At 38.2% G+C, this 19,334-nt stretch overlaps 1 protein-coding gene across 1 annotated transcript in view; it reads right to left on the minus strand.

Moving 5' to 3' along the window:
- LOC105933579 (alpha-1,6-mannosylglycoprotein 6-beta-N-acetylglucosaminyltransferase B) overlaps positions 1-19,334 on the minus strand; it is a 236,020-nt gene that overhangs the window by 18,912 nt on the left and 197,774 nt on the right. The window contains exons 11-13 of the mRNA XM_036136783.1: positions 18,873-19,003; positions 14,072-14,077; positions 1,866-2,024 (exon numbers count right to left, since the gene is read on the minus strand). Of these exons, the coding sequence (XP_035992676.1) occupies positions 1,866-2,024; positions 14,072-14,077; positions 18,873-19,003 (296 nt within the window). The remainder of the gene's footprint in view (positions 1-1,865; positions 2,025-14,071; positions 14,078-18,872; positions 19,004-19,334) is intronic.

Genomic DNA, 19,334 nt, shown 5'->3' on the forward strand with positions numbered 1-19,334 from the left:
AGAACAAAGTGCGGAACAGAAATAGTTACAGTAGCCTGAAACAGTATTGCTACTCCTTGAAACTTTTTGACCTTTTCCAATGTTTAAACCACAAACCTTAAAGTGTTATATTGGGATTTGATGGGACTGGTCAACATAAAGTAGTGCATAACTGGAAATAGACAGAAAAATGCATTGAACTGTGTTTTTTATAAATAAATTAAAAAATAAAGATGTGCAGTGCATTTTTGTTCATCCACCTTTACTTTATTACTCCTTAACAATATTCAGTGCAACTAACTGGCATTAGACATCAAATAATTAGTATCCACCTGTGTGTAGTCTCTATTCTGTTTCTGAACTCAAAGGTTTGTTGGAGAACATTAGAGAACAAACAGCATCAAGAAGATCAAGAAACCCAGCACAAAGGTCTGGGAGAAAGTTGTGGAGAAGCATAAAGCAGAGCTAGGCTAAAGAAACAATAGGCCAAGCTTTGAACCTCTCACAATTAGTTAATTAGTCAAAGAGGTAACCAAAGGACTCAGTCACAATCCCTACTCAGACAGAGCCATAAAAAAGATATTGCTGAAAGAAAGTCAAAATCTAGCTAAAAGAAGGTGCTCTGTTCAGATGACACCAAAAATAAACTTTTTCACTTACTAAACAAGTGCTAAACAATATGTGCGGTTAGAAACAAGCCCTGCACATCACTCTGATCACACATTCATCACAATGAAACATAGTGGTGTCAGCTTTGTGGTGCATGGATGCTTTTTGTCAGCAAGGACAGAGATAGTTGTCAGACAAAATAGAAATAGATAAATGGAGCAAAACATAGGGAAGTCTAAGAGGAAACCAAATTATGGGCCACAAAAGGTTTCAGACAAGGACATAAGTTCACCTCCTGGCAGGATAATTGCATTCGCGTGCTACGGTTTAAATCTAAATACTGTATATTCATGTGTTAGAATGGTCCAAAATCCGGACGTGAATTCAAATGATAATTTGTGACAAGACTTGAAACTTGATGTTAAAAAATGCTCTGCATGCTATCTTGCTAATGTTCAGCTAAGTTTAAAGAATGGGAAAAAGGTCACTCTCTAGATATGAAAAGATGGTAGAGGCATACCACAAAATAAATGGTATTTGTATAATGCTTTATCATGGGTTTGACGACCCTAAAGCACTTAAAACTACATTCACGGTGATAAGCTACATTGTAGCCACAGCTGCACTAATGCAAACTAACAGAAGTGAGGCTGCCATACATTGGTGCCACCAGACCTTCTGGCCACCACCAGCAGGCAAAGCCGGTGAAGTGTCTTGCCACAACGACTCAGACAGCTTGAATGGGGTATTGAACCGGCAACCTGCCAGTTACAGGACAAGCTCCCTAATTCCTGCACCACTGTTCCCCCAACAGATAAAACTGTAACAGCAGCAAAAGTTCTTTTGATGAATGCAAATCATTTTCCAAGCACTTCTTAATTATATGCTACGTTGTACTGGTATGTCAGATAAAATCCCAATAAACTCCATTAAAGTCTGTGGTTTTAATGCAACAAAGTGTGAAAAGTTCAATGGTACAAATTATTTTGTGAGGCACTGTGATTGTCTACACAGGAAATGAGGCCTTTATTGATTATTTGCTTGTCCAGTCAGTGAGGAGAGGGGACAGTGTAAATGATGGCCAGTGTATACTGGGCTAATGGTGGTGGAGGTAGGGGAAGCAGAATTGGGGCTTCCTCAGGGTGCTTATGATCCAAGAACTGCATCTGTGCCTGAGGTTAGTGAATGATAAGAAAACTTGCAGATGAAAGGAAACAAGGGGTTAGAATTGGACAGATAACTAACTAATGGAAGTCACAGCCTTCCCAGTTGCTTGCCTTGGCCTTCCGGAGAAGCTGCTGCAGCTCATGTTGGGGCAGCAGTCCATGGTTTTTCACAAACGCCGGGACCTCTGGTGGTCTCTGGGTTTCATAGTACACCGTGCCGTGGACCTCCATGTACTTGTGAAGGATCTCCAGGAAGCTCTCTTTGCCCTGCTGGAAGAAGAGCAGGTATAGAAAGACTGGCAATATCAAGCATTAGAGATGAAGGCAGGAGGCTGTATGAAAAAAAAAAACACCTCCGAGGAGAGAATGATTAAAGAGTTTGAGAGCAAGTAAACTGTGCTGAGTCTGTTTCTTTTATCTTTGTGCGGGCTGTCTCAGTGTGTCAGCTTCTCTTGTCTGAATATGTCTGTTTCTCTCAACATCTAACACTATATTTACTCTCTGGATACATCTTAAAAAAGACATCGCTGTGATGTGGAAACAACTTGTGTTCACATTATCACATTTTCTGATCCAGCAAAATCCAACAGGGAGGGGGAAAAAACCCACATTTCTCCTCCTCTGAGTTGGAAATAACAAAAAGATGCAGAGCAGTCATCCTTTGGTAATCCACTGTAGAATAGACCAAAAGGATACTGCAGATGATTCTGGTGTGTAGCAAAATAACTGTTAAAAAACACTGGTGCATTTAAACATTAGCATGCTACACAACCCCAGTTTAAGAAATCTACAAAAATAGATCTAGGAGAATAGATAGAGGGTAATGACAATGGTGAGGTAAATCCTTGTATACTGTGAGATGCAGCCAAAGCCATCCTTAGGTCACCAGAGATGCTAGAATACAAATTTAAAGGTCCAAACTTTATTAACTTTACAGGATAAATTAAGAGATCTAGAGCAGGTAGTATGATAAAAACTAAAACTGATTAAACAGGAAACAAATAAAGTATAAAGCAAAGAAGTAGAGAATATTAGATTATGAAACAACATAATAATAAAGCAACTTGATTACTAGCCTGGTGACTTATAAAGCAACGAGCAGAAAATCCCATATACAGGATTAGAGACCAGTGACAATGCAAACTACAAACTGACAGACATACAAAAAGCCTTTTGAACATTTTACCTTTCCAACAGGGCCAAGTTGGTAGGCATACAGTTATAGGATTTTCAAACACATTAGACCTTCTTGTGCTAGACAGGAAAGCCAATGATAGACTGGTCTTACCAATAATGAAGTAAAAAATAGAAAAAGCCATTTGTAATCCAACGTCTAACAAGTGACCTGGTACCAACAGGATCCCCTTCTTATTAGCTGCTAGATTTAATTCTGCCTAAACAAAAGGAGCTATCCCCCATCATGATGTGAAGCCTTTTTATCAGCTAAAGATAATAATGACAGGCCAGATTGCAAAGCATACAGGCCCAGTAGTGTCCTACACAAATGGACTTTAAATTGTATGCTTCAAATTCGACATAAAGTATGGAAGCCAATACTATATGTCTTTCCTAACAGAAGAGAACCAAATTGCATTTTTGTAAAAAAGATATACTTATTAATGAACATATTTGCAGTTGATGATACTGTTATATGATATATTTAGGGTCTCTGTTCTTCACAGTAAGATTAAGAGTTAATAACAACTTATCCTCACCCATAAGGTTGTAGCATAGCTGCTACACAGAGCTGCCGAGCCAGTCCTAACCTTTTCAATTTATTTATAGAACCACTAGCCCAAGCAATAAGGCAGGAAACAAGACTGAAAGGAGTGTGTTTGGGAGGGATGGAATACAGTTTGTATGCTGATGATGTAATGGTCATGCTTGCAGATCCAAGCACCTTTATTTAAAGCTGTACCTTTACATATGCAAATTATGGAAATGTCCTTACCATGCCCTGCCATACCATATTTATTTCTATAGTACTTAAAATACAACATAGCGGCTGACTGAAGTGCTGTACAGACATAAAAAACAATGAACAAAAATAAAACAGTAAAACAAATCAAAAACACAACAAATATAAGGAAAATGTGCAATATTAAGACACAGATTTTAACTCAATCTGGGTTGAAAGCCAATGAGAAACAATGTGTTTTTAAAAAAAGTTTTAAAAATAGAAATAGATGGGGCCAGCCTGACCATCAGTGGCAGCTCATTCCACAATTTAGAAGCAAGAGCTGCAAAGGCTCTGTCTCCTTAGTATTTATACAAAGTTTTTGGAACTGCTAAAAGCATCTGGTCAGACGATCTAAGAGCACGTGATGGCATATACAGGTGCAACAGTTCAGATAAATAAGAAAGGCTAAGACCAAGAATTTCAAAATGGTTTCGAAACTTATAGGAAACCAATCAAGGGACGCCAAAATCGGAGTTATGTGCTCTTGTCTACCTGTACCAGTTAAAAATTGTTCAGCAGCATTTTGCACCAGCTGTGATCGTAAGAGGGAGGCCTGACTAACTCCGATCAAAAGAGAGTTGCAGTAATCCAGACATGAAGCAATGGATGACAATGGATTTTTCGTACAGGGCCAAAGGGGTAGAATCAAAGGTGGGGATTTTACCAGACCCACCAGATTTAAAAACCATAACCTCAGCCTTTTTTCATTAAAATGGAGGAAATTAAGTGCCAGCCATCCTTTGATGTTGTCGAGACAGTCCAATAGAGACTGAGTGGAACCATTACGTTTCACAGAGAAATACACTTGACAGTCATCCACCTTAAAATTAAACTGCACACCATGCTTTCTAAAACTATAACCAAATAGCAGAAGATAAAGTGAGAACAGGAGGGGACCAAGAATGGTACCTTGGGGTACCCCCAGGGTAAGGCAGCAGAAGCAAAGGTGCTGTGGTAGGTTTGGAATCCAGATTGAAAGACCTCCAAAAAAAATTTTCATCCAAACAGGCCTTCAACTGTTTCTACATTTTTTTAAATGAAAGGTAGCTTGGAGATTGGCCTAAAGTTTGACAAAGAAAATGGATCAAAGACAGATGATTTTCAACAAAGGTTGCACCACAGCATGTCTAGAATTGCTAGGTACCAGACTAGACATCACACTACTGTTAATAATGTTAAAGGAGGAATAAGCAATATTTCATCCCTAGATGGTGCTTGAGCACCGTCTGTAGATGTGTGACAAGATGCCCCTCTATTTAGCTCCGCTCTGGCTGCCACCCAGCCCCTCCTTTCCCTTTTCATGAGTTGCCTCCTATGGACATATTTGTAAAGGATAACAACACAGCAAAACAGAATCACCTTTCGGAGGAATATTTCAAGTAAAGTAACTCATAACTTTATAATGCTATCAGCAAGAGAACATTTTGATCTGCTGGGGTGTTATCTGCCATGTTGCTCCAACACTGCGCTGCTCTGATGGAGGTATTTAAGGGCAGGGAGGGGCTCAGCCCTCAGTGGCAGCTGTTCACATGCATGTACATGCAGAAGCATGTACATGCATGGTCCGACCTGGGCATATAAACAAGAGACTGGACAACAATGCAGAGAGCTGCGGTGGAGCATCATACCATAGTCAATCTGAAATATTACCTTTAGTTCTTCACATCATTAATTTTAGTTCTTTCTATCCAAAATATTGAAAATTTGCTTATTTAGGCCCAAGGACCTTGAGGTATTAAAGTATAAGCAGCCTTGGGGTATTAGTTCTGAAAACACACTGGACTCACCCAAAGGGATCCATGTCTCAGTCACAGAAAGAACGTCCAAACCCTGGGACGTATAAAAGGATAAAAGTTTTGTTCGTAACAGATCTTGCGTTCACCAGACCAATCCTGATGGGAACTGGGTTCGGCGAAATGGTAGAAGAAATATGTAAACTCGTTGCAAGATGTCACAGATTTCAGAGGTTGACACCTTGTCAGCGCAAGTGTGGAGCATTGAGCTGACATGAGCTGAGTTCTCCAAGCTGACAATAGGTACCAGCCAAGAATCCACAGGTTCCAAGGAGCGTTGAGAAGCATACAGTTGACGAACTGATCCAAACGGGGAGAAGACATCATCGAGTAGATAACTGCGTTGCAGACGACAAAAATAAAAGTGCTTCCTGTTTCTACTGGATCAGATTCCACATAATCTGAACTGTGGAAAAATACAGTTACCTTTTGTTGAGAAGTTTTGTGTTAACTTATTTATGGACTTTTTTTTTCTCTAATACATAAATTAAATGCATCATTATGTGAATGGTCTTATGTGTTCAGCAAAATACTGTTATTGACTGTGTTAAAGGGTCTACACCCTGTAGTGTATGGTCCTTGTGTGACTGGCTATATTAAACATCCTATTTGTCAGGAGCGATACCTGGCTGGCACCCGTAAAAAACAAATAAGTAAATATAGATATATACCTAATATCAATAGTTCAAAAATAAAAATGTAGGAATCCATGCAAAACCGTCACAAACTGATACCATGAATATTTCAGTATTTAACTTTGTGAGATAAACTTTAGAGCTAGTTCTGCAGGAGTGTGAACTCATTATATTACCTGTTAATGCATATTGTTAAAAGAGCAAATCAGTTTCCAGAATCTTATTGCGTCTACAAACAAATTATCCAGTCAGTAAACATGTTAGTTTAACTTTAACCCACTAAGTGGTTATAAAGTTCTGTACAGCGCTTGTTTCTAACCTTGTTTCTCTGTTGAGTGGTTACACTAGGGTGATTTTTGTGTGGTTGCAAAATGCAAGAAAACATTACTGGCCCTTATAGAGAGTCCAGGGAAATAACAGAAGAATTTAGTGTAGTTTTAATTGAGTTTTACTTTCACTGTACTTGCTTTTCATGCTACATTTCCCATCCACCTCCACATTTCAAACGAAATGATTTAATGCCTGATGAATTTCTTTTAAAATATAGACCTATTAAATGGCTAATTGAATAAAATGGTGTAAATCTTGGTGATAAGATCACCGTCTTTCCAGCGTCTTACAGAAAGCCTTGTGCATTGGAGTTAAAAGCCACGTATAGTCCAGTCTGTCCTGTCAGGGAGCATTTATTTTTGGCTCAGTGTTTAGAAGCGCATCTCATTTCCACTGGAAGCAGCTTTATAAATGATGAACTGTTGGCTCAAAAAGAAGGTGATGGATTTGTTGGCACCTGTGTAAAGATGTGAAAAAGAAAACTTAAAAGAAAGGCACCTTTTACTGTAGGAGTATAATATCTCACTCAAAAGTTAGAATAATTCAATCTTTAATTGGAGTACAATTCACTGAGGGAAGAAAAAAAAAAACATTTTTAAAGGAAATCACCCATGGCCTAATAACCAGTACACTGAACAACATCTGTAAAGATATTATTTGTATTTACACTTTACTTTTTCAAGTGGATCTGTTTCTAGGAATCTTTCTTTAAATATCTTTTTTTCTTGGTTTTTGTGGCACTAGTGGCTCATTTGGGAGAGGGGTAAAGACATGCGGCAAAGGACCTCAAGCCGGAATTGAATTCAGCCGCGTTGAGCACATGGGTCATGCTCACTACCCCTGTGCTATCGGAGCATGCCCCCTCTTTCTAGGAATTTTTTAACGGTAATTCAGGACTTGCTGTTTAGCTGGGGTAAACATATGGGGCACAGAAGCTAATTTCCTTTAGCCAATAGGATGAAGAAGAACATATATTTATGTTTATATCACACACAGAGAGGCATATCATGACTGTTAAGAGTACTGCAATAAAAAGTGCTCTCCTAGGGTCACCAAGTTCACATTTCAACCAATAGATCACCTGGCAATCAGTTGGCTGGTAGTCATGAAATAAAAACAAGTATTTTCATCCAACTGTCACAAACCCTTTCATGGCCATTCCAGTGCCTTGCCATACTTCTTAAATTATATCTATAATTACCTGAGGACTGAGTGGAGGAGGACAACTTTTGATAGAAATCAGACGTCTGGACAGTCTAGAGCAGGGATTCCCAAAGTTTGGTGCGAGCTGCCACCAGGGGGTGCGCGAGGTGAAAACTGTAATGGCGGTCTGACAGTGATTTTTCCCCACATAATAAAGAGATGTAAATAAACATTTCCTTTGTAAAAATTAAAATCTAAAACTTTAGATTTAATCAACAAATAAAATGTATTGTAATGATCCGTATTAGACTGTATTGCTAAATGCTGTTGCACACTTACTGTTCCTTTAAGTCAGGTTAATTTGGGTTTGTACCGGAAGAAATGTGTGGCTTCCGGGGAAAGGAGTGGTGGTTCGGGGGACTGGCGGATTACGCTGTGAAAGCTGTCCTGTTCTGTTCGTCCTAAAATAAAGTGTTAGCAGCAAAACCTCGGTCTGCTGCTTGGGTGTCATAACGGAATGTTACAGTATTCACACGAAAATTTATTTATTTAGAAAAAGTCTTCTTCGATGCTTCATTAAAAGATGAAACATGCACATTGTGCTGTATATGCACAATGCCCTAGCTTGTGGCGTCTGCTTCATTCATTCTGGCAAATATGCCCAAGGTCAAAGTTAGTGATGAAGGAGGAGAGGAAGAGAGAGAAAAGAATTGGAGAACTATCGATCGCACAGCGCCTACAAACAGCGCTGCTCATGGTGCTATGACTCTGAACCGCGACAAGCACTGATGCACATATCATGCCCACACCGCTGCAGCTTCCGCTGCTGCTGCTGGTAAAATTGGTGCTAGATGCGGTTTCCTGACTCTGCTCATGCACAGAGCTGTAATACTTTTCATTGTGATTCAGACAGGTGCAGTTCATTTTAAAGATGCGGTTTTAGCACGTATTCAGACAGGAACAGGGAAACCGGATTCAGGGCTACAGGGAGTTGAGGTGTGTTGCCGTGGGCGTGTTTACCTGCTGAAGGTAACCACTGTGAAAAAATCAGAAAATTTCTGTGCGCTCTATTATTGTTACGCACAGCTTACAATAACATGAGAACACACACAGGTAGATCAGAGTTTAGTTCGTGAATCCACCTGGAGGGTCTCTGCTGCAGAGACGTTTCAGGTTGTGGAGGTTTGACATATCTTTCTCAGGATTCTGTTGTGGATGTTGTGTGTAACTTTATTGCAATTTAATTCTAATTATGTTTACATAACCGTTGTTATGATGTGGGTGCACGGCTAAAAATGTTTGGGAACCCCTGGTCTAGAGAGTTCAGGGAAAAGGGAATGGTTAAACTTCCCTCCATCTCTGTATACTCCCAATGTCTGAAATATTACTGAGGAAGCACCCTGGACTCCAAGCTTTCCTGCTGGTAAAAGCTGGTTGGCACCTGTGCTATTGGTGATTGTTAAAAACGAGTAATTCTTAACATCAGAGTTTTACCTCATAAAAAACGCTGTCAAATGAAACATTAGATTTCTTTCTAACTGAGATTATGCTGTTATGCAATAAAAATTGATTGACTTTAAAGCATCTTACACATATTTACCAGGGGTGTCTCAATGTCTGTGATAGAACTCATAGTAGTTTTTGGACAAAGTTAATATTTTATTCTTTACTGCTCACAAACAAATTCATGACATTCTTTGGCTGAAAACCAGAAGGGAACCCTTTATAAGCCATTAAAATGCAGAGCCTACAACAACAACCGGCACCAATCAGTTAACAACCAAAACGTAACCATGTAAACGCAATGTAACCCCGACCATTATATTGATCTGCCAGCTGGCGTTAAGCAGCGTACTATATTCCTCTGTACACCTCTCTTCCCCTCCACAGGGAAGTAACTGGAGGCTGTAGCGATCAATAGTTTCCTCTGGGAGGATTTTCCCCGCCAATTAGGAGATTTGCTCAAGCGCTAAGTGCTGGAGACAACAGTAATGAACTTGCTAGTGTAAGGGTGCAGATTTCATAACTTAACCTTACATCTTTCGCTCTATGTGTGTGCATGCGAGTCCGTCGAAATATGAATTAGAAAAGGGACCCATACAGAGTCAATCTAGTGTTTGTTCCTCATGTTCTAAAATTATTCTTTGATAGGGAAAGTTAGGAAATGGTTTGTAGAATTCTGACCTGTGGATCTTTTATTTTACCAGGGCATGTTAGATGGATAGAAAAAATGAAGGCTTAATGCTTGACAGATCACCAGCTCGTCACAGAGCAACACAAAGATACAGAGAGGACAGACATTTCATCTGAAGGCAATTAAGAAAAGCCAATTAACCTGGCATGCATTTTTTAGAATGGTGTGAGCAGAAAATCTAGGCATGCATGGGGAGAAATGGCAAACTAAACAAATTTAACCCCAAGACTCTTGATCCAAGGCAAAAATGCATGCCCCACTTCCATCATGCAGTCTAGAAAAAAGTACATTTTGTAGTTTCTGAGAATGTGTATTAGAAAAGGTGATTTATCCTAACTCCAAACAATGATAATGACGACACATACTTCCTTTGAAAACTAGTTGTATTATCAGTCTCTGCTCTTTCTGTCAGTTAGACAATAGAAAGATCAGAACGATAAATAATACCAAGTCTTGCTGTGACTGAATAATCCAATTAATTTGACAGCAAAGCATTTTGAAGCCATTGTTGCTCAGCATTAACAATTCATAGACAATTATTTTCAGTAGCAGAAAAGAAGAAGTGCGGTGCAGAGAGGAGTAAACGATGTCTGACAGAGAGGATCAGCTGATGGAAATATTTATAGTCATGCAGTTTCACCAGCTAAAAACACTCTGCTTCACCCATTTTAATATAAATAATTAAAATATTCTTTTTAACAGTAACTTATCTGGGCTTGTAGTTGGAAATTAGAACAACTCTTTGCATTTTATTAGGACTTTAGGTGACAAACTGACACAAAGTGGAGCAAAATGGTGAAGTAGAACCAAAATCAAATATAGTTTCCAATGTTATTTACAAGAAATCTTGAAGGTGTTTGTGTTCAGTATAGTGAGTCTCCGGTCTTTTGCAGCCTGTCACAGATTTTGTTCCAAGCTTGTCCTGGATTTAGTTTAGTCTATCTCTTTATCAAGCCAGAGCTTCCCTGTCGCTACTCAGGAGCAACATCCCCACAGGATGATGCTGCCAACACCATGTTCATAGGAAAAGTTGCTTTTCAGGATAAACAAAGAAAGCTCACACCCGGTAGGAGTTCAGTGCCGGCTCATTTAACACCCCATGATGTGGCACAAAGGTAAAGTGGCAGACTGAGATCAAAATGTTTCTTTGCTGAGCACCTGCTGGCTTTGTTCGAGGTGTGCATGTTTGTGTTTGTATTGGGGTTGCTACTAACAGTTATTTTTTTCCTCAATCAATCATTAAAAAAATTAAAATAATAATAATAAAAATATTATATATATATATATATATATATATATATATATATATATATATATATATATATATATATATAGCAACATGTTTTTATTTCTTTGCTTCCCCCAATTATCTAAATTATCACATCTAGTTAAAATCCAATACTAGAGATTGTATCCTTCATGTCAGCAGTAATTTAGTGTTTGTATTTTTTATGAAATTGTCTTGTTAAATTTGGATCCATTGAGATATGCACATAAGCTACACAACTCAAATGTGATTAAAATGGGATAAAGAAAAAAAATCAGTTTCTGCATAAAAAGCACACATTAACACATGGATGGTGCTAATCAGTTAGAACTGATATAAAACTTAACCCCTACGCTAAACTGGGAAAACGTTGCACACACACAACCTGTCAAACCTCACAGAAACAGTGAACATCTTAAAAAAACACATTCCTTATGGTCTCTGTTTTGTCCTTTTCCTGGCTCATCTTTTGCTCTGAGTTGATCTCTGCTGCTCTCCTGCACTCTGCTGTTGCAGCTTGTAATGAAATTTCTAGTGTCCAGACTTTCTTGTATTATCTCTCAACTTTAAGTACTTCCATACTTTGGATTACCTTTGAAAGTCTAGAAGAACTGTTCAAAGCCAGCTCTTTAGGGAATGATTAGATGCCACTTCTGCCAAAGCCAGCAAATGACAGGAGCTGGATGCAGAGTGAATTAACATTAGATAGACAAGCATGAACTTAAGTGAAGAGACTATCTGCACACTAAGCACTTTAGGAGAAACCTGACATCATTGTTGCCATAGTTAGGAACAACATTCTTAAAACACTGTGTGCAGATTAAAGTATTGACGTTTGATGTTGTGGACAAATAGAGCCCTAGTTTAAATCTGAAGCAATGTTAATTTTCTTTCACACAGCATGTTGGTCAAAAGGTTAAAGTGGGGCAAAAATGTATTTAGTCAGCCACGAATTGTGTAAGTTCTCTTACTTAGAAAGATGAGAGAGGTCTGTAATTGTCATAGGGACACTTCAACTATCAGAGACAAAATGAGAAAGAAAATCCAGGAAATCACATTGTAGGATTTTTAAATATTTTATTTGTAAATTCTGGTGGAAAATAAGTATTTGATTAATAACACTAGTTCAACTCAATACCTTGTTGGCAATGACAGAAGTCAAACGTTTCCTGTAAGTCTTCACCAAGTTTACACATACACAGTAGCTGGTATATCGGCCCAATCCTCTATGCAGATGATGCAGTGCAGTGATGTTTTGGTCGCTGGGCAACACGAGCTTTTAAATCCCTTCACACCATTTCTATGGGGTTGAGGTCAGAAGACTGGCTAGGCTACTCCAGGACCCTGAAATGCTTTTTGTGGAGCCACTCCTCCATTGCCTGAGCGGTGTGTTTGGGATCATTGTCATGCTGGGAGACCCAGCCACGTTCCCTCTTCAATGTTCTCACTGATGGAAGGAGGCTTTGGCCTAAAATCTCACGATACATGGCCTCTTTCATTCTTCCCTTAACACGGATCAGACGTCCTGTCCCCTTTGCAGAAAAAACAGCCCCAAAGCATGATGTTTCCACCCCCATGATTCATAGTAGGTATGGTGCTCTTGGGATGCAACTCATTATTATTCTTCCTCAAAAAACGACAAGTTGAGTTTCTGCCAAAAAGTTAAATTTTGGTTTCATCTGACCACATGGACTACCAATCCTCTTCTGGATCATCCATGTGCTCTCTGGCAAATTTCTGACGGGCCTGGACATGTACTGGCTTAGGCAGGGAGACACGCCGTGCTCTTCAGGTCCTTCTCAGCGTAGGGTGTTACTGATAGTCTTTGTTGCTTTGGTCCCAGCTCTCTGCAGGTCATTCATCAGGTCCCTCTGTGTAGTTTTGGGATTTTTCCACACCATTTTCATGATCATTTTGACCGCATGGGATGAGATCTTGCATGGGACCCCAGATCAAGAGAGGTTATCAATGATCTTGTCTTCCTTTTTCTTACAAAGGCTCCAAACAGTTGATTTATTCATACTAGCCTGCTTGCCTAATGTAAATTCACTCTTCCCAGCCTGGTGCAGGTCTACAATTTTCTTCCTGGTGTCCCTTCGACATCTCTTTGATTTTGGCCATGGTTGCGTTTGCAGTCTGACTGTGTGAGGCTGTGGACAGGTGTCTTTTATACAGATAAAGAGTTCATACAGGTGCCATTAATACAGGTAACGAGTGGAGGACAGAAGAGCTTCTAACCGAAGTTACAGGTCTGTGAGTGCCAGACATCCTGCTTGTTTGTGGGTGGCAAAGTATTAATTTCCCATCATAATTTACAAATAAATTCTTTAAAAATCCTACAATGTGATTTCCTGTTTTTTTCCCGTTTTGTCTCTCATAGTTGACGTGTACAAATGATGACAATTACAGACTTACTCAAGCAGGAGAACTTGCACAACCAGAGGCTGACTAAATACATTTTTGCCCCACTCTGTATTCCTTACCTGGCTTCGTTATCGCTGTTAAACAACAAAAGCTTTCTTCTTGCAACTCCTCCATGAAGGCTAGATTTGTGGAGAGCAAAACTAATAGTGGTCCTATCAATGGTTCCTTGAACCAGAGCTGTGGATCTTTACAGCTTCTCTAGAGTTACTATTAGCATCTTGTCTGTTTCTCTGAATAATGCTCTCCATTCCCAGCCTATTAGTCTAAACAGACAGCCACATATTGGTAAAGTGCTAATTTACTAAAAATGTGACTTCTGTAATCAACTGATTGTCCGAATAGAGGAGGCTTAATAGAAATGCATGTCACATTTTTTAGATTTGTAAAACAAAAAATTGAACGCAATGTATTATTTGTCATTTAATAATTATAGGCAACATAGTGTTGATAGATTATATAAAATAGCAATAAATCCCAATAAAATAAATTGGTTATAATCATAAATTGACAGAATGACAAAAGTTCAACACATGGTTTGGGAATATGGGGTAAAATAAAACCACAGACTTACCTGAAGCTACTCGGTTTCCAGTCAGGTTTAGTTGTCCACAGCCGAATATAGAAAGAAACAGAAGAAAATAAATTAAGAAAGAATTGCAGCTAAAAAAAACAGTCAAACTATGAATGAAGCTAATAATAACTAAACACATTTTTCTTTAACACACTGAATGTTACAAATGAAAGAATTGAACGTTCGCAGCACCTCATGATCCCTTTTATTAGCAGCTATGTTGGATTCTCAGAGGGCGTACAGACAAAACAACATCTTTATAATTATTTTAAGAATGGAGGCCCAACTGTGCTCTGGCTACTTAATGTGGATGAATAAGCAGACAGCTTCTGAGAGGAAAATTGCCTGTAAATTAAAGATGCACACTTGTGCATATAAAAGCACCATGAAGCTGAGCAGTAATGACACAAACAGTGGGATATACAAAGTGCTTTCAAGGTTTTCTTGCCATAACACCACAGGATGCAAGTTGTAGCACTGTGTAGTAGTACTAAAGTAGTATTAAATGTAACAATCTTACATTTCAATAAACAATATCTTCTCATTCATTATGTAGTGCCATTAGGGGGGGGGGCATCCAGTATTATATTGCATATATTAAAAAAACAAACTATTTAAAGTCAAACTATTTTGGTGAGCCTCAGAAGATGGCTGGGCAAGGCAAGGCAAATTTATTTGTATAGCACATTTCAGTATAAAGACAATACAAAGTGTTTTACATGATTACAATATAGGAAAATAAAAAGAATAAAAGAAAGTTTAAATAAAATGTAGAAATAAAATAAAACATAAGAGAATAGAAAATAAAAACAAATATTTAAAACATTTGGACCACAAAGTTTATCTAATGATATTTCAGTAAAGCAGTTTAACTAGAACAGTCGAAGGCAATCCTAAACAGATGTGTTTTTAATCTTGATTTAAAGGAACTTAGGCTTTCCGCACTTTTACAGTTTTCTGGAAGTTTGTTCCAGATAAGTGGAGCATAGGAACTAAATGCTGGTTCTCCCTGTTTGGTTCTTGTTCTAGGTATGCAGAGTAGGCTGGAGCCAGAAGACCTTAATGGTCTGGAGGGTTGATACACTGATAACAAGTCTGTGATGTATTTAGGTACTAAGTCATTCAGGGATTTATAGACTAACAGAAGGATTTTAAAGTCTATTCTCTAAGATACAAGGAGCCAGTGTAAGGACTTTAGAACTGGGGTGATGTTCTCTGCTTTCTTAGTCTTAGTGAGGACGCGGGCAGCAGCGTTCTGGATCAGCTGCTGCTGTCTGATCCACTTTTTAGGCAGGCCTGTGAAAACACCGTTCCAGTAATCAATTCGACTAAAAATAAACACATGGATTAGTTTTTCCAGATCCTGCTGAAATATTAGTCCTTTAATCCTGGAAATGTTCTTCAGGTGACAGAAAGCCGACCTTGTAATTGTGTTTAGATGCTTTTGGAGGTTCAGGTCTGAGTCCATCACTACACCCAGGTTTCGGGCCTGATCAGTGGTTCCTAACTGAAGCAACTGAAGCTGTGTGCTAACTTTTGATCTCTCCTCTAATAGTCTGAAGATTATTACTTCAGGTTTGTTTTTATTCAATGAAAGAATAGTTTTGGCACACCCATGCATTGATTTCTTCTAAGCATTTCCTCAGTGCTTGAATGGGTTCATGGTCACTTGGTAACATAGTGATGTAGAGCTGTGTGTCGTCTGCATAGTTATGGAAGCTGATGTTTTTTTTATGATCTGAGCTATAAGGACCATGTAGATATTGAATAGGAGGGGACCCAGGATGGACCCTTGGGGAACCCCACTCTGATGTAAAGTGTACAGGCTAGATAGACTGTAACCAGACAAATATACAAATACTGTGTTTGACAGCTTGAACCAATATCTCTGTGGAAAGACCAAAAATAAAAATAAAAGCAATAAGTAAAAACGCTTAGAAATTCAACACTGATTTATTCTGATGACCTTACTTACCAAAACATCCTAAAATACCGTGAAATAAGTATATATTTCTGGTTCAATATTAGGTCAAAAGCTCAGACAAAACACCCCAATAAGATTGTGTTTATTATGTAAGAAACTTTTCTGAAATCACCAGTGTGACTATCAAGCTGAAAATACAAATCTTTCAGCATTCAGTGCAACTCAGACTTGGAGAACTTTAACCCTTTTGGCCCTTCACAGTTGCTTATTAGACATGCCAGTGAAGCTATTTCTCCATCTCATAGATATGTGTTAGTATGAGCTCCCTAATGGGGAGTAACATCCTTTAGCTGTCATTTTGTGTAATACATGTCCCAGTTTGCAATAGTGGCACAAATATTTGAGACAAATTTAAAAAATACGGTCCCAATGCAGAAAAATGGGTGTTATAGAGAGACTAACTCTGCCTCCTAAAATCAACTGTTGTGCCCAGATATGTAAAGCAAAGGCCTCTGATGCAGTTCTTTGTTCTGTTGTATTATTTTTCTTGTTCTGTTGTTATATTGTCTTGACTGATAAACAGCACCATGATTATTCCTTACCGATTTATTCTGTTCTTAGTGTGTTTGTCACGTTTCAATGCTTCAAAATGGAGATTTTATTTGTTAAGGAAAACAACTATACAAACCAAAACAGTTTTTTAAATTAATTGTCCCTTCTGGTAACTAATAATATTGGATTAACTGTAATTAACTGTCTGCCAACATAAATTATGCTAACAAAGTATAATAAAGATCTAAAAAAACTACAGATCAGTTCCAACCTATAGAAATTCAAAAACTGATGGGAAACAAAGATGCTGGTATCTATTATCCTGGAAACAGATCCAAACCAATTTCTATGGTCTTGGAACTGAAGCAGACCACAATGAGAGCGATTACATGGGGAACCTTACCGAGAGAGGCAAGTCTACCAGAATTACTCCAAGTACCCAAAGACAACTGGTTCACATAGTAAAAAAAACAACAACAATTCTGCAAAAAAATATGTCCAAAATTTCTCAGCAGTGATCTAAAAGACTCAGTTATTTTAACTTTCAGGTTGTTGTTTTTGTTGTAGTGGATTAAACTAATTTTAAAATTGCATTCTGTCTTTAGTTAGTTTGTCTTGTTTTCGGATTTTAAAAATTAATGTTTAAAAACTCTGAAGGGTGTTAAAACAAAAGATAAACCTATATGCAAATAGCATTTCCGAGCATTGTATGTCCAATGTTTAACCAATACAATGGTGTTTTGTGATGCCCGTCTTGGCCAGCAAGCTCGCTCATAAACATATTTCCAACCTCGAGTCCTTTCCAAATTAAAGAATCATTCTATTAAAAATAGTGCTCAATTTGTTTTAGTGTTGCCTTCAGCTGTAGAGAAACAGAGCATCTCTGAGTCATTTTTGTTAATGAAATATTTACTCCTTCGAATGGAATCACTTCATGCTATAACCTTTGCTTTAATTGCATTTCTTTACTCTTTCTTGGATAAAAACTTTATGATTCACATCAATAAAAAAAAAACAGCAACTACACTATTAGGTTCAATTGCTTGTTGGCATAAATGGCGAATCAATAAAACACATGACAACAACTCAATGCATTTAAGCTTTTAGGTGTGCAGAAGAGGACTTGCCAAAGTAAACTAGTATCACAATGGGGAAGAAGGGGAATTTAAGTGACTTTGAATGTGATAAGGTTGTTGGTGCCAGATTGGCTGGATGGGAACACTTTAGAAAGTGCTGATCAATTGTGGTTTTCATGTACAACCGGGTTTATAGTAGATGACATGAAAAATATAATATCCAGTAAGGAAAGTCGAACAGGTAAAAAATGCCTTGTTGATGTCAGAGGTCAGAGGAGAAAGAAAAGACGGGTTTGAGATGATAGAAAGGGAACGGTATGTAAAATACGACTTATTTAGAAGTAAACATAACCATTTTTAAAACAAATGGACAATAAGAGCTTGGAAAAATGTTGTCTGGTAATATATAATGCTTAGTACAGGTGTTGGTGCTCCACCCCTAACATTAGTACATCTTTATTTAGGACCTTTTTCAACAGTCGTGTTTTCAAAAACCTTTTTAGGGAAAAACAAAAATCACTGCTGTCCTTCTTAATCACTTAAACAGGTTATGTCTCTGATTCCAGCAGTGGAAATGCTAAGTTTTGCATTGTCAAGAATGTGAAACAGTACACAGTTTTAAAAAAAAAAGTTGAGTAGGTCCTCTGGACGGGTTATTTTTTATTGAAACATTTCGTCTTTTCTCCGAGAAACCTCTTCAATCTGGGGAGTTTCAGGTAAACCCAGCCTTATAAGCAATATTTTTTGTATAACAAGTTTAACGGTGACCATTGAAACTGGAGGACCATCAGCCAAACAACCGATCGTTAGTGCTTTGATAGCCAGTTATGGTTCCCAGGGGGCTTAGTCATGCTTGCATTAAGATTAAGTTTATCTGAAACTCTTTAGACTGAAGAAGTCTCTCAGAGAAGAGACGTTTCAACAAAGAAGAACCCGTCCAGTGGAACTACTCATCTTGTAATTTAATTTTTTTCTACCTGGATTATTGAGATGCATCAGGATGGTGAACAGTTTTATTTTTGGAACTCATAATCAAATTGATCTATTTATGGATGTATGCCAATTAATGGTACCATCGGCATTTAGCCCATCCCATGTAACTCTAGGCACAAGGTCCATCTTCTAAACATTTTGATCAAAATATATCAGATGATACTTGGTAATCACAATCAAAGAGTAAAAAGGCCTTGTGTAAGTAAAATAAAGCAAACCCATATTCTGTATCACTTCTTTAAGTTGTGTAGTGTACCTTCCACATGCTGGCTTCTTTCCCATACACCACAGCCATGTTGTTGACTTTGTTCTGCATGATGCTTCTCTTCTCAGTCTCGTTCAGCTCCTCCGAAACGAAGCCCATGAAGGAGTTGTCTGGTGTGTGGGCTGAATGTGTGTGAGTGTATGTGTGAAGTTAGTAAAAGTAGAAGAGTGGTGAGGAGAGTGAAAAGAATGCAGAAAGACGGAAGGAGAGAAGTGAGGAACAGATATTTATTCAAACTGAGAGAAAGGGAAGAATGTAAAGAAGAATTACTTCATCCTTTACTTGGTTCAGTGACTGTAAGCATTACAAATTGTGGGCCGGTTGCTGTAGGCTATGGCAAAGTTTAATACAGGGATTTCTATAATAAAATGTATGTAAGTACATTTATGTGGGTTTCTCAGGAAGTTCCAACTATCAGACATGATAAAAACCAACAGCACATATAATCCTTTG

This window comes from Fundulus heteroclitus, chromosome 5, assembly GCF_011125445.2.
Source record: "Fundulus heteroclitus isolate FHET01 chromosome 5, MU-UCD_Fhet_4.1, whole genome shotgun sequence".
In the NCBI taxonomy this organism is placed as follows: domain Eukaryota; kingdom Metazoa; phylum Chordata; class Actinopteri; order Cyprinodontiformes; family Fundulidae; genus Fundulus; species Fundulus heteroclitus.